Source organism: Schistocerca americana, chromosome 1 (genome assembly GCF_021461395.2).
Source record: "Schistocerca americana isolate TAMUIC-IGC-003095 chromosome 1, iqSchAmer2.1, whole genome shotgun sequence".
NCBI classification, from domain to species: Eukaryota; Metazoa; Arthropoda; class Insecta; order Orthoptera; family Acrididae; genus Schistocerca; species Schistocerca americana.
The window spans coordinates 229,273,226-229,285,992 of record NC_060119.1 but is presented as its reverse complement, the minus strand read 5'-3'; the positions used below and the strand labels follow the sequence as shown (position 1 = coordinate 229,285,992).

The following is a 12,767-nucleotide window of genomic DNA, read 5'->3' as shown; positions in this document are numbered from 1 at the left end:
CAGTGTTGAAAACAAAAAAGTTAGCTCTGTAATGATGTTACGTGTTCTCCAGTGTGTGTCTAATCGATGGGGAAGCTTTTTTACGATTTTTTAAATAATCTGGTTCAGATGTAGAAAATGGAATACCGTTGCAGTACAGTACTCGTTTTGACTGGTGTACGTCCGACTAAATTTCGTCCAAAGTTGATAAAGTTGGTAAGCATTTTAATATTGAGTTTATAGCTTACGTTTTTGTTTTCAAATAAATACATATTTCGAGAGAATGCTACCTTGAGCGAAATAGTTTTCTTCTATACTCAGCCATGTTTATATATCGCAGATTTCAACGTAACCAGTGGATTCCTTTCGTTTCAGTATCGAATATTGTGGTAACCGTAAGATAAATGCCACGAAGCGCGAATTAACACAGACACCAATAGTTTCATTTCAGACTTAATTTATTATTCAATCTATATTCGTAAAAGACCAAAACAGTCACCCAAGACCAGTTACAGGTCACCAATCTAACACCATCCAAGGCTCCTGACAAATCGATTCTGTCAGGAGATATCGATCTCTCAGCACTAATGCCATACTCTTTAAATACAGTCGAGTAGAAATTTATAACCTATACACACAAGCGTTCCAAGTTTCCTAAACGAAATTATCCCAAACAATCATAGATCCTTTCCATATGATTACATGTTCAACATTTTCACGTTTTTATTTGTAGCAAATACCACATAATTAACATTATCTGAGGACAGTTCTGGACATAACTGCCTTTCAGCAAGCGTATGTAAATTTCAATGGAGAAAAAACACAACGTACCGGTTGCAAATAATTGTTTCACACATTTGCGTAGGTTTCGACACCTCTAAGGATGTCTTCTTCAGAATAAAAATTTAAAAGCTCTATAAAATAATACATAGAAAAATAAATTCGACAGAAACATTATCGAATTTGAAAAATGTCATAACAAGGATAGGTATCTTAAGTAAAGTTACACTGCGAGAAGGCAATAGTGAAAGTTCATATCAGAAATTAAAATTAAAAGGGTTTCAGCCTTTCGTACATGCACCTTGCAAGGAACAACATCACAGTGAAAAGTCCAGTGGGTTACATTGCTGCTACGAAAACGAGACACACATCTATTCTGTATTAGTGGCTTTTCGAAAAATCGTATTGTGCCCGTTGGTTCAGTGCATCCTCATTCCTCTAAAAAATCGTTTTTTTTTCACTCAGTCATTCATCCTGCAGTTTCTGTACCTTTGTCACTACACAAGCTTAATGATGAGATGAATTTAATAAAAACTATTTCAGTTTATGACGGTCATGATCCCTCGTCAGTTGAAAATACCTCCAAAATTAAAACTGACGCCAAAGTCATTACCTAAAGCATCAGTGCTCTTTCTGACAGTAACGCGTGTAGAGAAGTTCTCTCGATATCATTTTTAGTCTCTATTTCTCATAAATTTTGTCGTCTCCTAGTTAAAAAAATATGGTTGCAAAGTTACCTTTTCTACTAACAATAACTTGGAAAAAAAATCTTATTCACAATCTCAGTTCCACGATTGTTCGTATACACAGTTCAGGAGTTTATAAAATCACTTGTGAAATGTGTCCTGTGTACAGGACAAACTGGAAGGTCTTTTGATGTCAGGCATAAGGAACGTTTGTTGGGGAAAAGTGGCACGATCGTACAGGATACGACTTTTGCTGGTCATCTGTTAATTTCCGATCACAAACCGAAAAACGTTGAGAGAATTTCCATTTTACATAGGGAGAAAAAGGGTTGCAGGCTCGACGTACTCTAAGAGCTGAAGATTTTCAAACTATTTCTAAGAACGATGGCCTCATCCTCAACGAACAGTTGCAACTATGTAGCGAAAATTTTTTCGATGACTTTAACCGACTACTTGCGAATTTTTAATTTTATTTTTTACTATGTTTTCCTGCCTCTAGTTCTGAAACATCTGTTTCTTCAAATCTCATAATTTCCCTTCGTGTAGATGTTTTTTGAATGTGCAGTTGATTGGTGTAAATATTCTACAATACTCTTTATTTTACGTAATCGGCATTTCAGTAAAGCCTAACAGATGACTCTTTTTGTACTTCATTTACTTGACTACTTTGTATTTTCAAAAGCTCTGATCCTTTGAATTTTCATTCTGACAGTTAAATGACGTTTCATTCAATTGTTTCTGTTATCATGACTCAAATGAGTACATGTCACTGTCCGCGCCCGAAAGGCGTCGCAACTTGCGTCTTGCTTTCGTTGCAGCAATGTAAGCCACTGGGCCTCTCAGTCTGATGTTCCTTGCAAGACGTACGCACCAAAGGCTGGAACATTCTTAATTTTTAATTTTGATTTGAGCATGTCTGCTCTAAAGTTTGACTATTGCCTTGTCACACTGTAACTTCAGGTAAGTAATCATTCTATGTTATGACATTTTTCATCTTAGTTAATGTTTCTGTCAAATTTATTTTTCTATGTATTATTTACAGTGCTTTTAAATTTCATTCTGATGAAAAAATCCTTAGAGGTGTCGAAACCTGAGTAAATGTATGAGAGTTGTTTTCAGTCGGTTGGCTGTGTTATTTCTCCATTGAAAGTTATATGTGGTTACTGCTCCAATTACGGTGTGATTTGGGATAAGAGTGCGCAGCGTACATGAATGATATCTGGCACGTACTTTTAAGCCTGTTTAAGCCTCTGGTTTGAACAAAACACCGCAAGAAAACTTGACTACACCGAAAGTGAATTGCACAATCAAACAATTCACAGTTCCTATTCATTTCATTTATATATATATATATATATATATATATATATATATATATATATATATATATATATATATATATATATAAATTCTTAAATTCATACCAGTTTTGTTTTTTATCTGACTGAGCAGAAAATGTTTTTACTATTCTTATTTACTGAAGCATCATATCCACATTTAGGTTTTTAAAGGAAGTGACGAAAAATATTTTTTAATAACATTAAAATTAATTTTTGTAAACCATTTGTTTTCAAAATTCACTCACTGAAAGAAATTGAAAAGGATCTAGAAGTAAGATGAGTTTCTTGCCTTTTCTTTTAAACGGTTAAGAAGTGTATTGCAACTCATTGTTCACGTTAAAGATATTCAATATTTTCTCGGTTAACTATTTTCTACCATAGACGATGCTCAGAATAAACTCCGTATTGTCGTTCTTGCAAACGGACTTTTTAGTTCTATTCAATAACTCTTACGTGATATACGAATTGTTAAAGGGAAATATCTTTAATCGTCATTTCTTCTGTCTGTTGGACATTTTACTGCCGTAGGTAAATTGTCAAGGACGTTTAAAATTCCGTTTTCTTACTCCTTCTGCGGTAAAACTAATCATTAGCGATAGTGTACATTATTCGTTTTATTACATTTTTGAATATTTATGTTACTTTCAGGTTCATATTGATTGTTAACAAGTTTCATCAGCGAATAGGTTGATTCTAACGGTGTTGTTAATATTTATGGTTAGATAGAGAGGTACCTGTAAGACATAAGTGTGTAAAATTCATAATTCTCTTCTCATAATTATCGTAAATTTTATCGTCGATTTCACAAACGAATGTCATAATCACGTAAGCCATAGTTTACTACTTGGTATCTCTTACTATACCACGGTATGTAACAGCATTAGAGTATCTCTAGACATGTTGATAACTACAGTATTTTGTACAACCGTGTGACATAGCAGTGTACATCACTAGAGCCTGTTACGTGGCAAGCACACTTACGAGGCTTTGCCCAAATATTTTTAGTTATTTACTTACTTATCGGTCGCTTTGACCTAATTGATCATAATGAGATTTTCACTCTGCAGCGGAGTGTGCGCTGATATTAAACTTCCTGGCACATTAAAACTGTGCGCCGGACCAAGACTCGAACTCGGGACCTTTGCCTTTCGCGGGCAAGTGCGTTACCGACTGAGCTAACCAAGCACGACTCACTACCCGCCCTCACAGCTTCAGTTCTGAAGAAGAGTTCCTGTGAAGTTTGGAAGGTAGAAGACCAGGTACTGGCAGAATTGAAACTGTGGCTACGGATCGTGAGTAGTACTTGGGTAGCTCAGTGGGTAGAGCACTTGCTCTCGAAAGGCAGAGGTCCTGAGCTCGAGTCTCGGTCCGGCACACAGTTTTAATCTGCCAGGAAGTTTCATATCAGCGCACACTCCGCTGCAGAGTGAAAATCTCATTCTGCAAATATTCCCCAGGCTGTGGCTAAGCCATGTCTTCGCAATATACTTTCTTCCAGAAGCGCTAGTTGTGCTTGGTTTGCACAATAGCTTATGTGAAGTTTGGAAGGTAGGGGACGAGGTACTGGCAGAATTGAAGCTAATTGTTCATGCACTTGCTCTACACTTCTCCAGGTTTTCCGATCAATGATGGTTCATGTCCACCCACTTGTGGCTAGTAGCATCTCTTCAGCATCAACATCGATGTTGTCTCTCCATCTAGGTTGATTCCTCCATCACATCGCCTGCTGCTGTCGCCTTCTCTTAATACCTCAATAGACATTCCGTCTTCTGGCAAACTCTCTACTTACAGTTTTCGTCTTCAAGTAAGGATCTGGAAATACTGTACATTACGCTTGTTTTGCCGATGTTCATCTTACGTCCTCCTCTCAACATGATGTTCATTCTAGTCAACTGCACTTCCATGTCCTTTCTTGTCTTTGGCAGAATCACAATGTCGTCGCCAAACCTCGAAGTCCTTAGCGAGGGCAGGCATTTGCTTGGTTTCCTTTAACGCGTGCTCATTGTACCGACGAATAACGTCAGGGATAGGCTACAACTCTTTCTCACTCCTATCTCAATCACTGCGCTCCTTTCGAGGCCCCTGACTCTTGTAATGCCACCTGGTTTCTCTACAGGTTCTAAACAGCCTTCCGATATCTGTATTTTGCCCATGCTACCTTCGGAATTACAAAGAGATTATACCAGTCAGCTTTGACAAAAGCTTTCTCTAAGTCCACAAAGGCTTTAAATACGACATTACAGTGCCAGTGTTGTTCGTAGGTACGATGCAATATTCCTACGGTCAAGCATGCATGTCCGAAGGAACATACAGTCCGGAAATCACAGCCGCCATGAAAGACATGAAATGTATTCTCAGAAATGTATTCTCAGCTGCGAATACGGACAACCATCAGCTGCATAATGACATGACGGGTCATTAGCTCGGATTTCCCGCTCAAGATAAGCGGGAAATCCAGGTTCGACGCCCGTTCCGTCACAAATTTTCACTATCGTCATTCCATTGTACAGCTGATGGTTGTGCACAACTGCGAATACGGTTCATACATATGATGTAAACATAGATTTGCCTTTCCTAAACCTATCTTTTAAGAGATGTTGTGTGGTCAGTATTGCCTGGCGCGTTCCTGCATTTCTTCAGAAAACAAACTGATATTCCCCCAGGTCGGCCTCTACGAGTTTTTCCATTCTTCTGTAAATAACTCGAGTCAGTATTTTGAAACCGTGACTTATTAAAATGATAGTTCGCTAATATTCACACGTCCCAGTACCTGCTTTCTTTGGAAATCTTCACTTTCTTCTTAAAATATTAAAGCATTTTGCACACCAGATCGAGTATTTTTATCATGTCTGGTTCTCACAAAGCTACCAGTAGTTCTGACGGAATGTCGCCTACTCCAAGGGCCTGGTTTCGACATAGACCTTTCAGAACTCTAAAATCTCCTCGCAGTATCGTATCTCCCATATCACTTCGTGCACGTCCTCTTCCCTTTCTATAATATTGCCTTCACGTTCATTTGTCTTGCATAGTAACTACAACCGTGCAAAACAGTTCCTTTCGAAAAATAAAAAGCCAAAACAAATGCAACGCAGATCAAACTCGTAAGCGACGCATATGTCTACATCTACATACATATTCCGCAATCCACCATACGGTGCGTGGCGAGGGTAGCTCGTACCACAACTAGCATCTTCTCTCCCTGTTCCAATCCCAAACAGAACGAGGGAAAAATGACTGCCTATATGCCTCTGTACGAGCCCTAATATCTCTGTGGTCTTTCCACGAAATATAAGTTGGCGGCAGTAAAATTGTACTGCAGTCAGCCTCAAATGCTGGTTCTCTAAATTTCCTAAGTAGCGATTCACGAAAAGAAAACCTCCTTTCCTCCAGAGACCCCAACCCGAGCTCCTGAAGCATTTCCGTAACACTCGCGTGATGATCAAACCTACCAGTAACAAATCTAGCAGCCCGCCTCTGAATTGCTTCTATGTCCTCCCTCAATCCGACCTGATAGGGATCCCAAACGCTCGAGCAGTGTAACGTAGCTTCCAAAGTCAACTGTGAGTGACTAATGACCTGCCCTCTGGTGTGGTCGACACTTATTTATTTAGCACTGCGTCACTGTTTAGCAAAATGGCGGCAATACTACTACATTGATGTATTTCTTCGTAACTCCGCACCCTCGTCCCCTCTCTAGCCGTTAATTCCCCGAACGAGAGCAGAAATGAGTTGCCTATCCAGTTCACCGCCAGAAATTATTCCCGGCCGCATTTTCCAATCAGAACTGCTACTACAATATTTTCCGATTTGGCGACTGCCTGATTAACACTTCAACTAAAATTTGAATAAGTTCGCGAGGAAGCAATCTCGCCTGTAAAAATACGCTCGGCGGCGGGCCTCTCTGGCTCCCAGGAGCCGCTGCTGCGGCTGAGATATATTAAGAAAAATTAATAACGCTTTTCCATCGGCGTTCCGTTTTCGCAGGAAGGACTCGCTCTTTCCTTTTTTTTTTCCCCTGGCTCTTTTTTTTCCCCTCCATTCCGGCCTGCACGCCGTGGCGGTCTCTGGCATTGACTTTTTAATTCCGGCTTTCAGTTATTCAAACACGGCTTGTCGATATCTGCAGGCTACGGCTGCCGGGGTCCCAGATGGCGCGGCGCCGGCGAACAAGCCGGCGGGCTGCGCAACATGCCGTAATTGGCGACGCGCTGGCGTCTCGCAGCGTCGCGGCGCCGCCGCCGTCACTGTGGCCCACCCACGCCTGCAGGACGCCGCCGGCGGATTGTCTATTCTGTTTATGCAAATATCTGATTACCTGCTTGTGCCGGCGCGCCGCCAACGAAAAGCCCGAGTACGCAATAAACAGTAATCAACGTCACCGGCGCGTCGTCCCTACGCAGTTGTTTGCCTCGTCACTCCTTTGCGATCCTCTGCCCGCGGCGCCTGCAGCGGCGACAGGTGTACTCGACGTCGAATTAATTCTCGTACGGCAACTAGAGCGCGCTCTGTGAGGAAACCGAGCAGCGGAAATGGATTTTCTTCGCAGTCTCGCTTGTCAGATCGGTGAGAGCTCGGCAGAACGTTACATTCGCTTCGCGTACGGTGGGTGAGGATAGTGGTACTCTTTCGAAGTCTCCTCCTACGGTAAAGGGCTGTTCGTGAGAACAACCGCAGTTTCGGAACACGACTGCGTCGTAACTACAAGATATACAAGAAACACACACATATCGACAGATCTCCCCAGATCTTAATTCACATTACAGATGCTGGATATGAGCATCGCATGTGATGCAACAAAGAATACATGGGTACAATTCATTGCCACGAACTGTCCATGATAGGCCGGTCGGTGTGGCCGAGCGGTTCTAGGCGCTTCAGTCTGCAACCGCGCGACCGCTACGGTCGCAGGTTCGAATCGTGCCTCGGGCATGGATGTGTGTGATGCCCTTAGGTTGGTTAGGTTTAAGTAGTTCTAAGTCTAGGGGACTGATGACCTCAGATGTCATAGTGCTCAGAGCCATTTGAACCATTTGAAACATGGAGAGATGTGCTATTCACTGGTATGTGCAATCTATGGTATGACAGGAAATGACGTGCTGATGCACTGATTCATCATCGCCCAAGCCAAGCCGCTAAGCATAGAAAACTGAAATTTGCCGACTGTGTTGGTCTTATATTGTAGGCATCGTTTAAGCAGAGATTTCTTAAAATTCCACCACTGGGGGAGGAGTGTGAAATATGGGTGAAAGGCTTTTTAATAATACGTCGCTATTAGGGCAATTTGGATGATAGGTCTACGAAAATTGATATACGGTTTCTTAGTCAGATATCAAAAAAATAGGATTTTCATCAGTTTTGAAAATCCAACAGCTAAGGAGATGCAATAGGGGATGAAATGTTTTACGAAATATATCATTTTGAAAGCATTTTTAAAGCTAAGTTTACGAAAATTTGTGTGTGGCTTCTCGGTAGGGAAATAAAAAAATACGTGTTTCAGTGTTTTTAGAAATTCAGTTCCTGAAGGAGTGTGCCGGCCACTGTGACCGAGCGGTTCTAGGCGCTTCAGTCCGGAACTGCGCTGCTGCTACGGTCGCAGGTTCTAATCCTGCCTCGGGCAGGGATGTGTGTGATGTCCTTAGGTTAGTTAGGTTTAAGTAGTTCTAAGTTCTAGGTGACTGATGACCTCAGCTGTTAAGTCCCATAGTGCTCAGAGCCAACTGTCCATTATAGACACAACACTCCTCATTGGAGGTCTATTCGTTGGGCTGCCCTCCTGCTGGCGCTAACTTTGATGTCATAATACGGATGGGGTGATTTATTTACACGGTCCCTCACGTCCACTTCTAGCGAAACTACGCCACAGCGTGTATTTGAGATCGAAAAATGGAGAGACGTGCTATTCACTGATACGTGCAATCTGTGGTATGACAGAAAAATGTTTTAGGAATTATATCATTTTGAAAGCATTTATGAAGCTAAGTTTACGAAAATTTGCGTGTGGCACAAGAGAAATTACGGGACGATGACACATTTTTTACACGCGTTCTATTTAGCGACGAAGCGTCACTCACCAACAGCGGTAACGTAAACCGGCATAATATGCACAACTGGGCAACGGGAAACCCACGATGGCTGCGACAAGTGGAACATCAGCGACCTTGACGTGTTAATGTATGGTGCAGCATTATGGGAGGAAGGATAATTGGCCCCGATTTTATCGATGGCAATCTAAATGGTGCAATGTATACAGATTTCCTACGTAATGTTCTACCGGTTAGTACAAGATGTTTCACTGCATGACAGAATGGCGAAGTAATTCCAACATGATGGATGTCCGATACATAGCTCGCATGCGGTTGAAGCGGTATTGAATAGCATATTTCATGAAAGGTGGATTGGTTATCGAAGCACCATACCATGGCCCGCACGTTCACCGGGTCTGACGTCCCCGGATATCTTTCTGTGGGGAAAGATGAAGGATATTTGATATTGTGAGCCACCGACAACGCCCGACAACATGCGTCAACGAATTCTCAATGCATGTGCGAACATTAGGGAAGACGAACTACTCCTTGTTGAGAGGAATGTCGTTACACGTATTGCTAAATGCATTGATGTTGACGGACATCATTTTGAGCATTTATTGCATTAATGTGGTATTTACAGGTATTCACGCTGTAACAGCATGCGTTCTCACAAATGATAAGTTCACAAAGGTACATGTATCACACTGTGAAACGTCCCCTTTGGAAAATTATACAAGACTGTGCTTAAACTGACACACAATATTTTGTTAGCGCAACGCAATCTGACTTTCAATAATCCGTACAAAAGAATGGGCCCTGACTAACATTAAACTATACCTTTCACAAATCACTTACCCCACAAAAATCTTCGCTACTCAAGTTACTGCAATACAGCGAGCGCCACTACTGCCAGCTAAATAAAAGATTCAAACTACTGAAGGCACTAACTACTGATAGGGATAGTTAGCAAATGAAAGATATTAATAGAGAACAAACAATGTATTTACCTTGATATCATCATATATAAATATAGCAGTTCATGACAAATTTCAAAACTCCGCCATCTCTCTCCCCACATCCACCACTGCTGGCGGCTCACCTGCAACTGCGCAATGCTACGCGCTGTTCACAGCCAGCTGCCTAACACTACAATGGCGAGTATTACAACAATGCAAAGCAGCCACAGACTGCACACAGCACAGCCAGTGATTTTCATACAGAGGTGGCGTTACCAATAAAAAAACCTAAACAGCCTACTTACAACTGGAACAACCGAAATAAAATGTTTAAACGTACCTACGTTCTGTATTTAAATTTAGAAAACCTACCTGTTACCAACTGTTCGTCTAAAATTGTGAGCCATATGTTTGTGACTATTACATTGCCATCTATCACAAAGTGAAAAAAGTGGTCCAACTAAAACATTAATGTTTCTTTACATACTACACGAATATGTAATAAAAATGGGGGTTCCTATTTTTAAAAACGCAGTTGATATCCGTTTGACCAATGGCAGCGCCATCTAGCAGGCCATCCATAGCGCCATCCGGTTTTCCCCTTCAAGCTATACAAGTTTTGTTCTTTGTAGTTTTTCCGTTTGACGCTTATTTCGTAAGATATTTGGCCCGGTCACGTTCAATGGACCACCCTGTACACCTGTGATTACTGAAGTCAGAAGGGCACATTTTTTAGGTTAGAATCAGGTTACAGACAGTGAGTAATGAAAGAGATTAAAACAGAACAGTGCCATAATGTCTGTAGCAGTATCCAAAGAAATAGAATTTGTGTGTTTCATCAGAGCATTAGAGGACTGAAAAATAAGTTAGATGAGCTTCTTGGGACGGGCGCGGTGGCCGTGCGGTTCTAGGCGCTGCAGTCCGGAACCGCGGGACTGCTACGGTCGCAGGTTCGAATCCTGCCTCGGGCATGGATGTGTGTGATGTCCTTGGGTTGGTTAGGTTTAAGTAGTTCTAAGTTCTAGGGGACTGATGACCTCAGATGGTAAGTCCCATAGTGCTCAGAGCCATTTGAACCATTTTTTGGAGCTTCTTGTATGCCTAGAAAATGGATTAAATTCTAAGGTATAGATGTTTTGTGTCTCTCTGAACATCATGTAACCGCAGGGATGGAGAAGTTAAATTTAAGGGATTACAGATAAGCGTCTTATTCATGTAGAGTGAACATGGAAAAAGGAGGACTTGCTACTTATATAAAAACTGGAAAGAAAGTCAAAAACATTGAAATAAATAGTCTTTGTGTAAATCAGATCCTTGAAGCATGTGCTTGTGAGTTGCTGCTGCAATATACTTCTATAGTAATTGTAACAATCTACAAATCCCCTCAAGGTAACTTTCAGCTATTCATGAAAAATCTTGAGGCATTATTGAACTACCTGTCAGACAAAAAGAAGCAGTTAGTTGTTTGTGGTGATTGTAATGCAGATTTCTTAAAAGATACGGATTAAAAAAATGAGCTAGAATCCTTGTTTGGTTGTTTCAATCTAGTATCTGTTGTAAATTTTCCAACTCGTGTGCAGCAAGATAGTAGGTCACTTATCGGTAACTAGACAGTGCTCAGGTAGAAAAAATTAATGTGTACCCAGTTTTAATGGGCTATCTGATCATGATGCACAGTTAATGGAAATAACACATATAGCACCTTACAGGCTTCAGACATGTTCATACAAGGCAGCGAGGCTTATTGATGCGAACAGGATACTGAGCTATAAGTGCAGCGTAGAAGAGGTAGAATGGGATGAAGTATACACAGAAAATGATGCTGATGCCAAATTGAATTTATTCCACGCTAAATTTATCTCAGTATTTGAGAGTTGCTTACCTGAAACGTTATCTCAGAAAGCCATTGCAAAGTCAAGTAAGCCATGAATTACTAAGGGAATTAAGATATCGTGTAAGAGGAAGAGGAAAATACACTCCTGGAAATGGAAAAAAGAACACATTGACACCGGTGTGTCAGACCCACCATACTTGCTCCGGACACTGCGAGAGGGCTGTACAAGCAATGATCACACGCACGGCACAGCGGACACACCAGGAACCGCGGTGTTGGCCGTCGAATGGCGCTAGCTGCGCAGCATTTGTGCACAGCCGCCGTCAGTGTCAGCCAGTTTGCCGTGGTACACGGAGCTCCATCGCAGTCTTTAACACTGGTAGCATGCCGCGACAGCGTGGACGTGAACCGTACGTGCAGTTGACGGACTTTGAGCGAGGGCGTATAGTGGGCATGCGGGAGTCCGGGTGGACGTACCGCCGAATTGCTCAACACGTGGGGCGTGAGGTCTCCACAGTACATCGATGTTGTCGCCAGTGGTCGGCGGAAGGTGCACGTGCCCGTCGACCTGGGACCGGACCGCAGCGACGCACGGATGCACGCCAAGACCGTATGATCCTACGCAGTGCCGTAGGGGACCGCACCGCCACTTCCCAGCAAATTAGGGACACTGATGCTCCTGGGGTATCGGCGAGGACCATTCGCAACCGTCTCCATGAAGCTGGGCTACGGTCCCGCACACCGTTAGGCCGTCTTCCGCTCACGCCCCAACATCGTGCAGCCCGCCTCCAGTGGTGTCGCGACAGGCGTGAATGGAGGGACGAATGGAGACGTGTCGTCTTCAGCGATGAGAGTCGCTTCTGCCTTGGTGCCAATGATGGTCGTATGCGTGTTTGGCGCCGTGCAGGTGAGCGCCACAATCAGGACTGCATACGACCGAGGCACACAGGGCCAACACCCGGCATCATGGTGTGGGGAGCGATCTCCTACACTGGCCGTACACCACTGGTGATCGTCGAGGGGACACTGAATAGTGCACGGTACATCCAAACCGTCATCGAACCCATCGTTCTACCATTCCTAGACCGGCAAGGGAACTTGCTGTTCCAACAGGACAATGCACGTCCGCATGTATCCCGTGCCACCCAACGTGCTCTAGAAGGTGT

General features: G+C 42.6%; 1 protein-coding gene across 1 annotated transcript in view; it reads left to right on the top strand.

The window, feature by feature from the left end:
* The window catches only part of LOC124621781 (SKI family transcriptional corepressor 1-like), a 112,104-nt gene that overhangs the window by 55,829 nt on the left and 43,508 nt on the right, over window positions 1-12,767 (top strand). Inside the window, exon 2 of the mRNA XM_047147253.1 lies at window positions 6,881-7,136. Coding sequence (XP_047003209.1) covers window positions 6,881-7,136 — 256 coding nt within the window. The remainder of the gene's footprint in view (window positions 1-6,880; window positions 7,137-12,767) is intronic.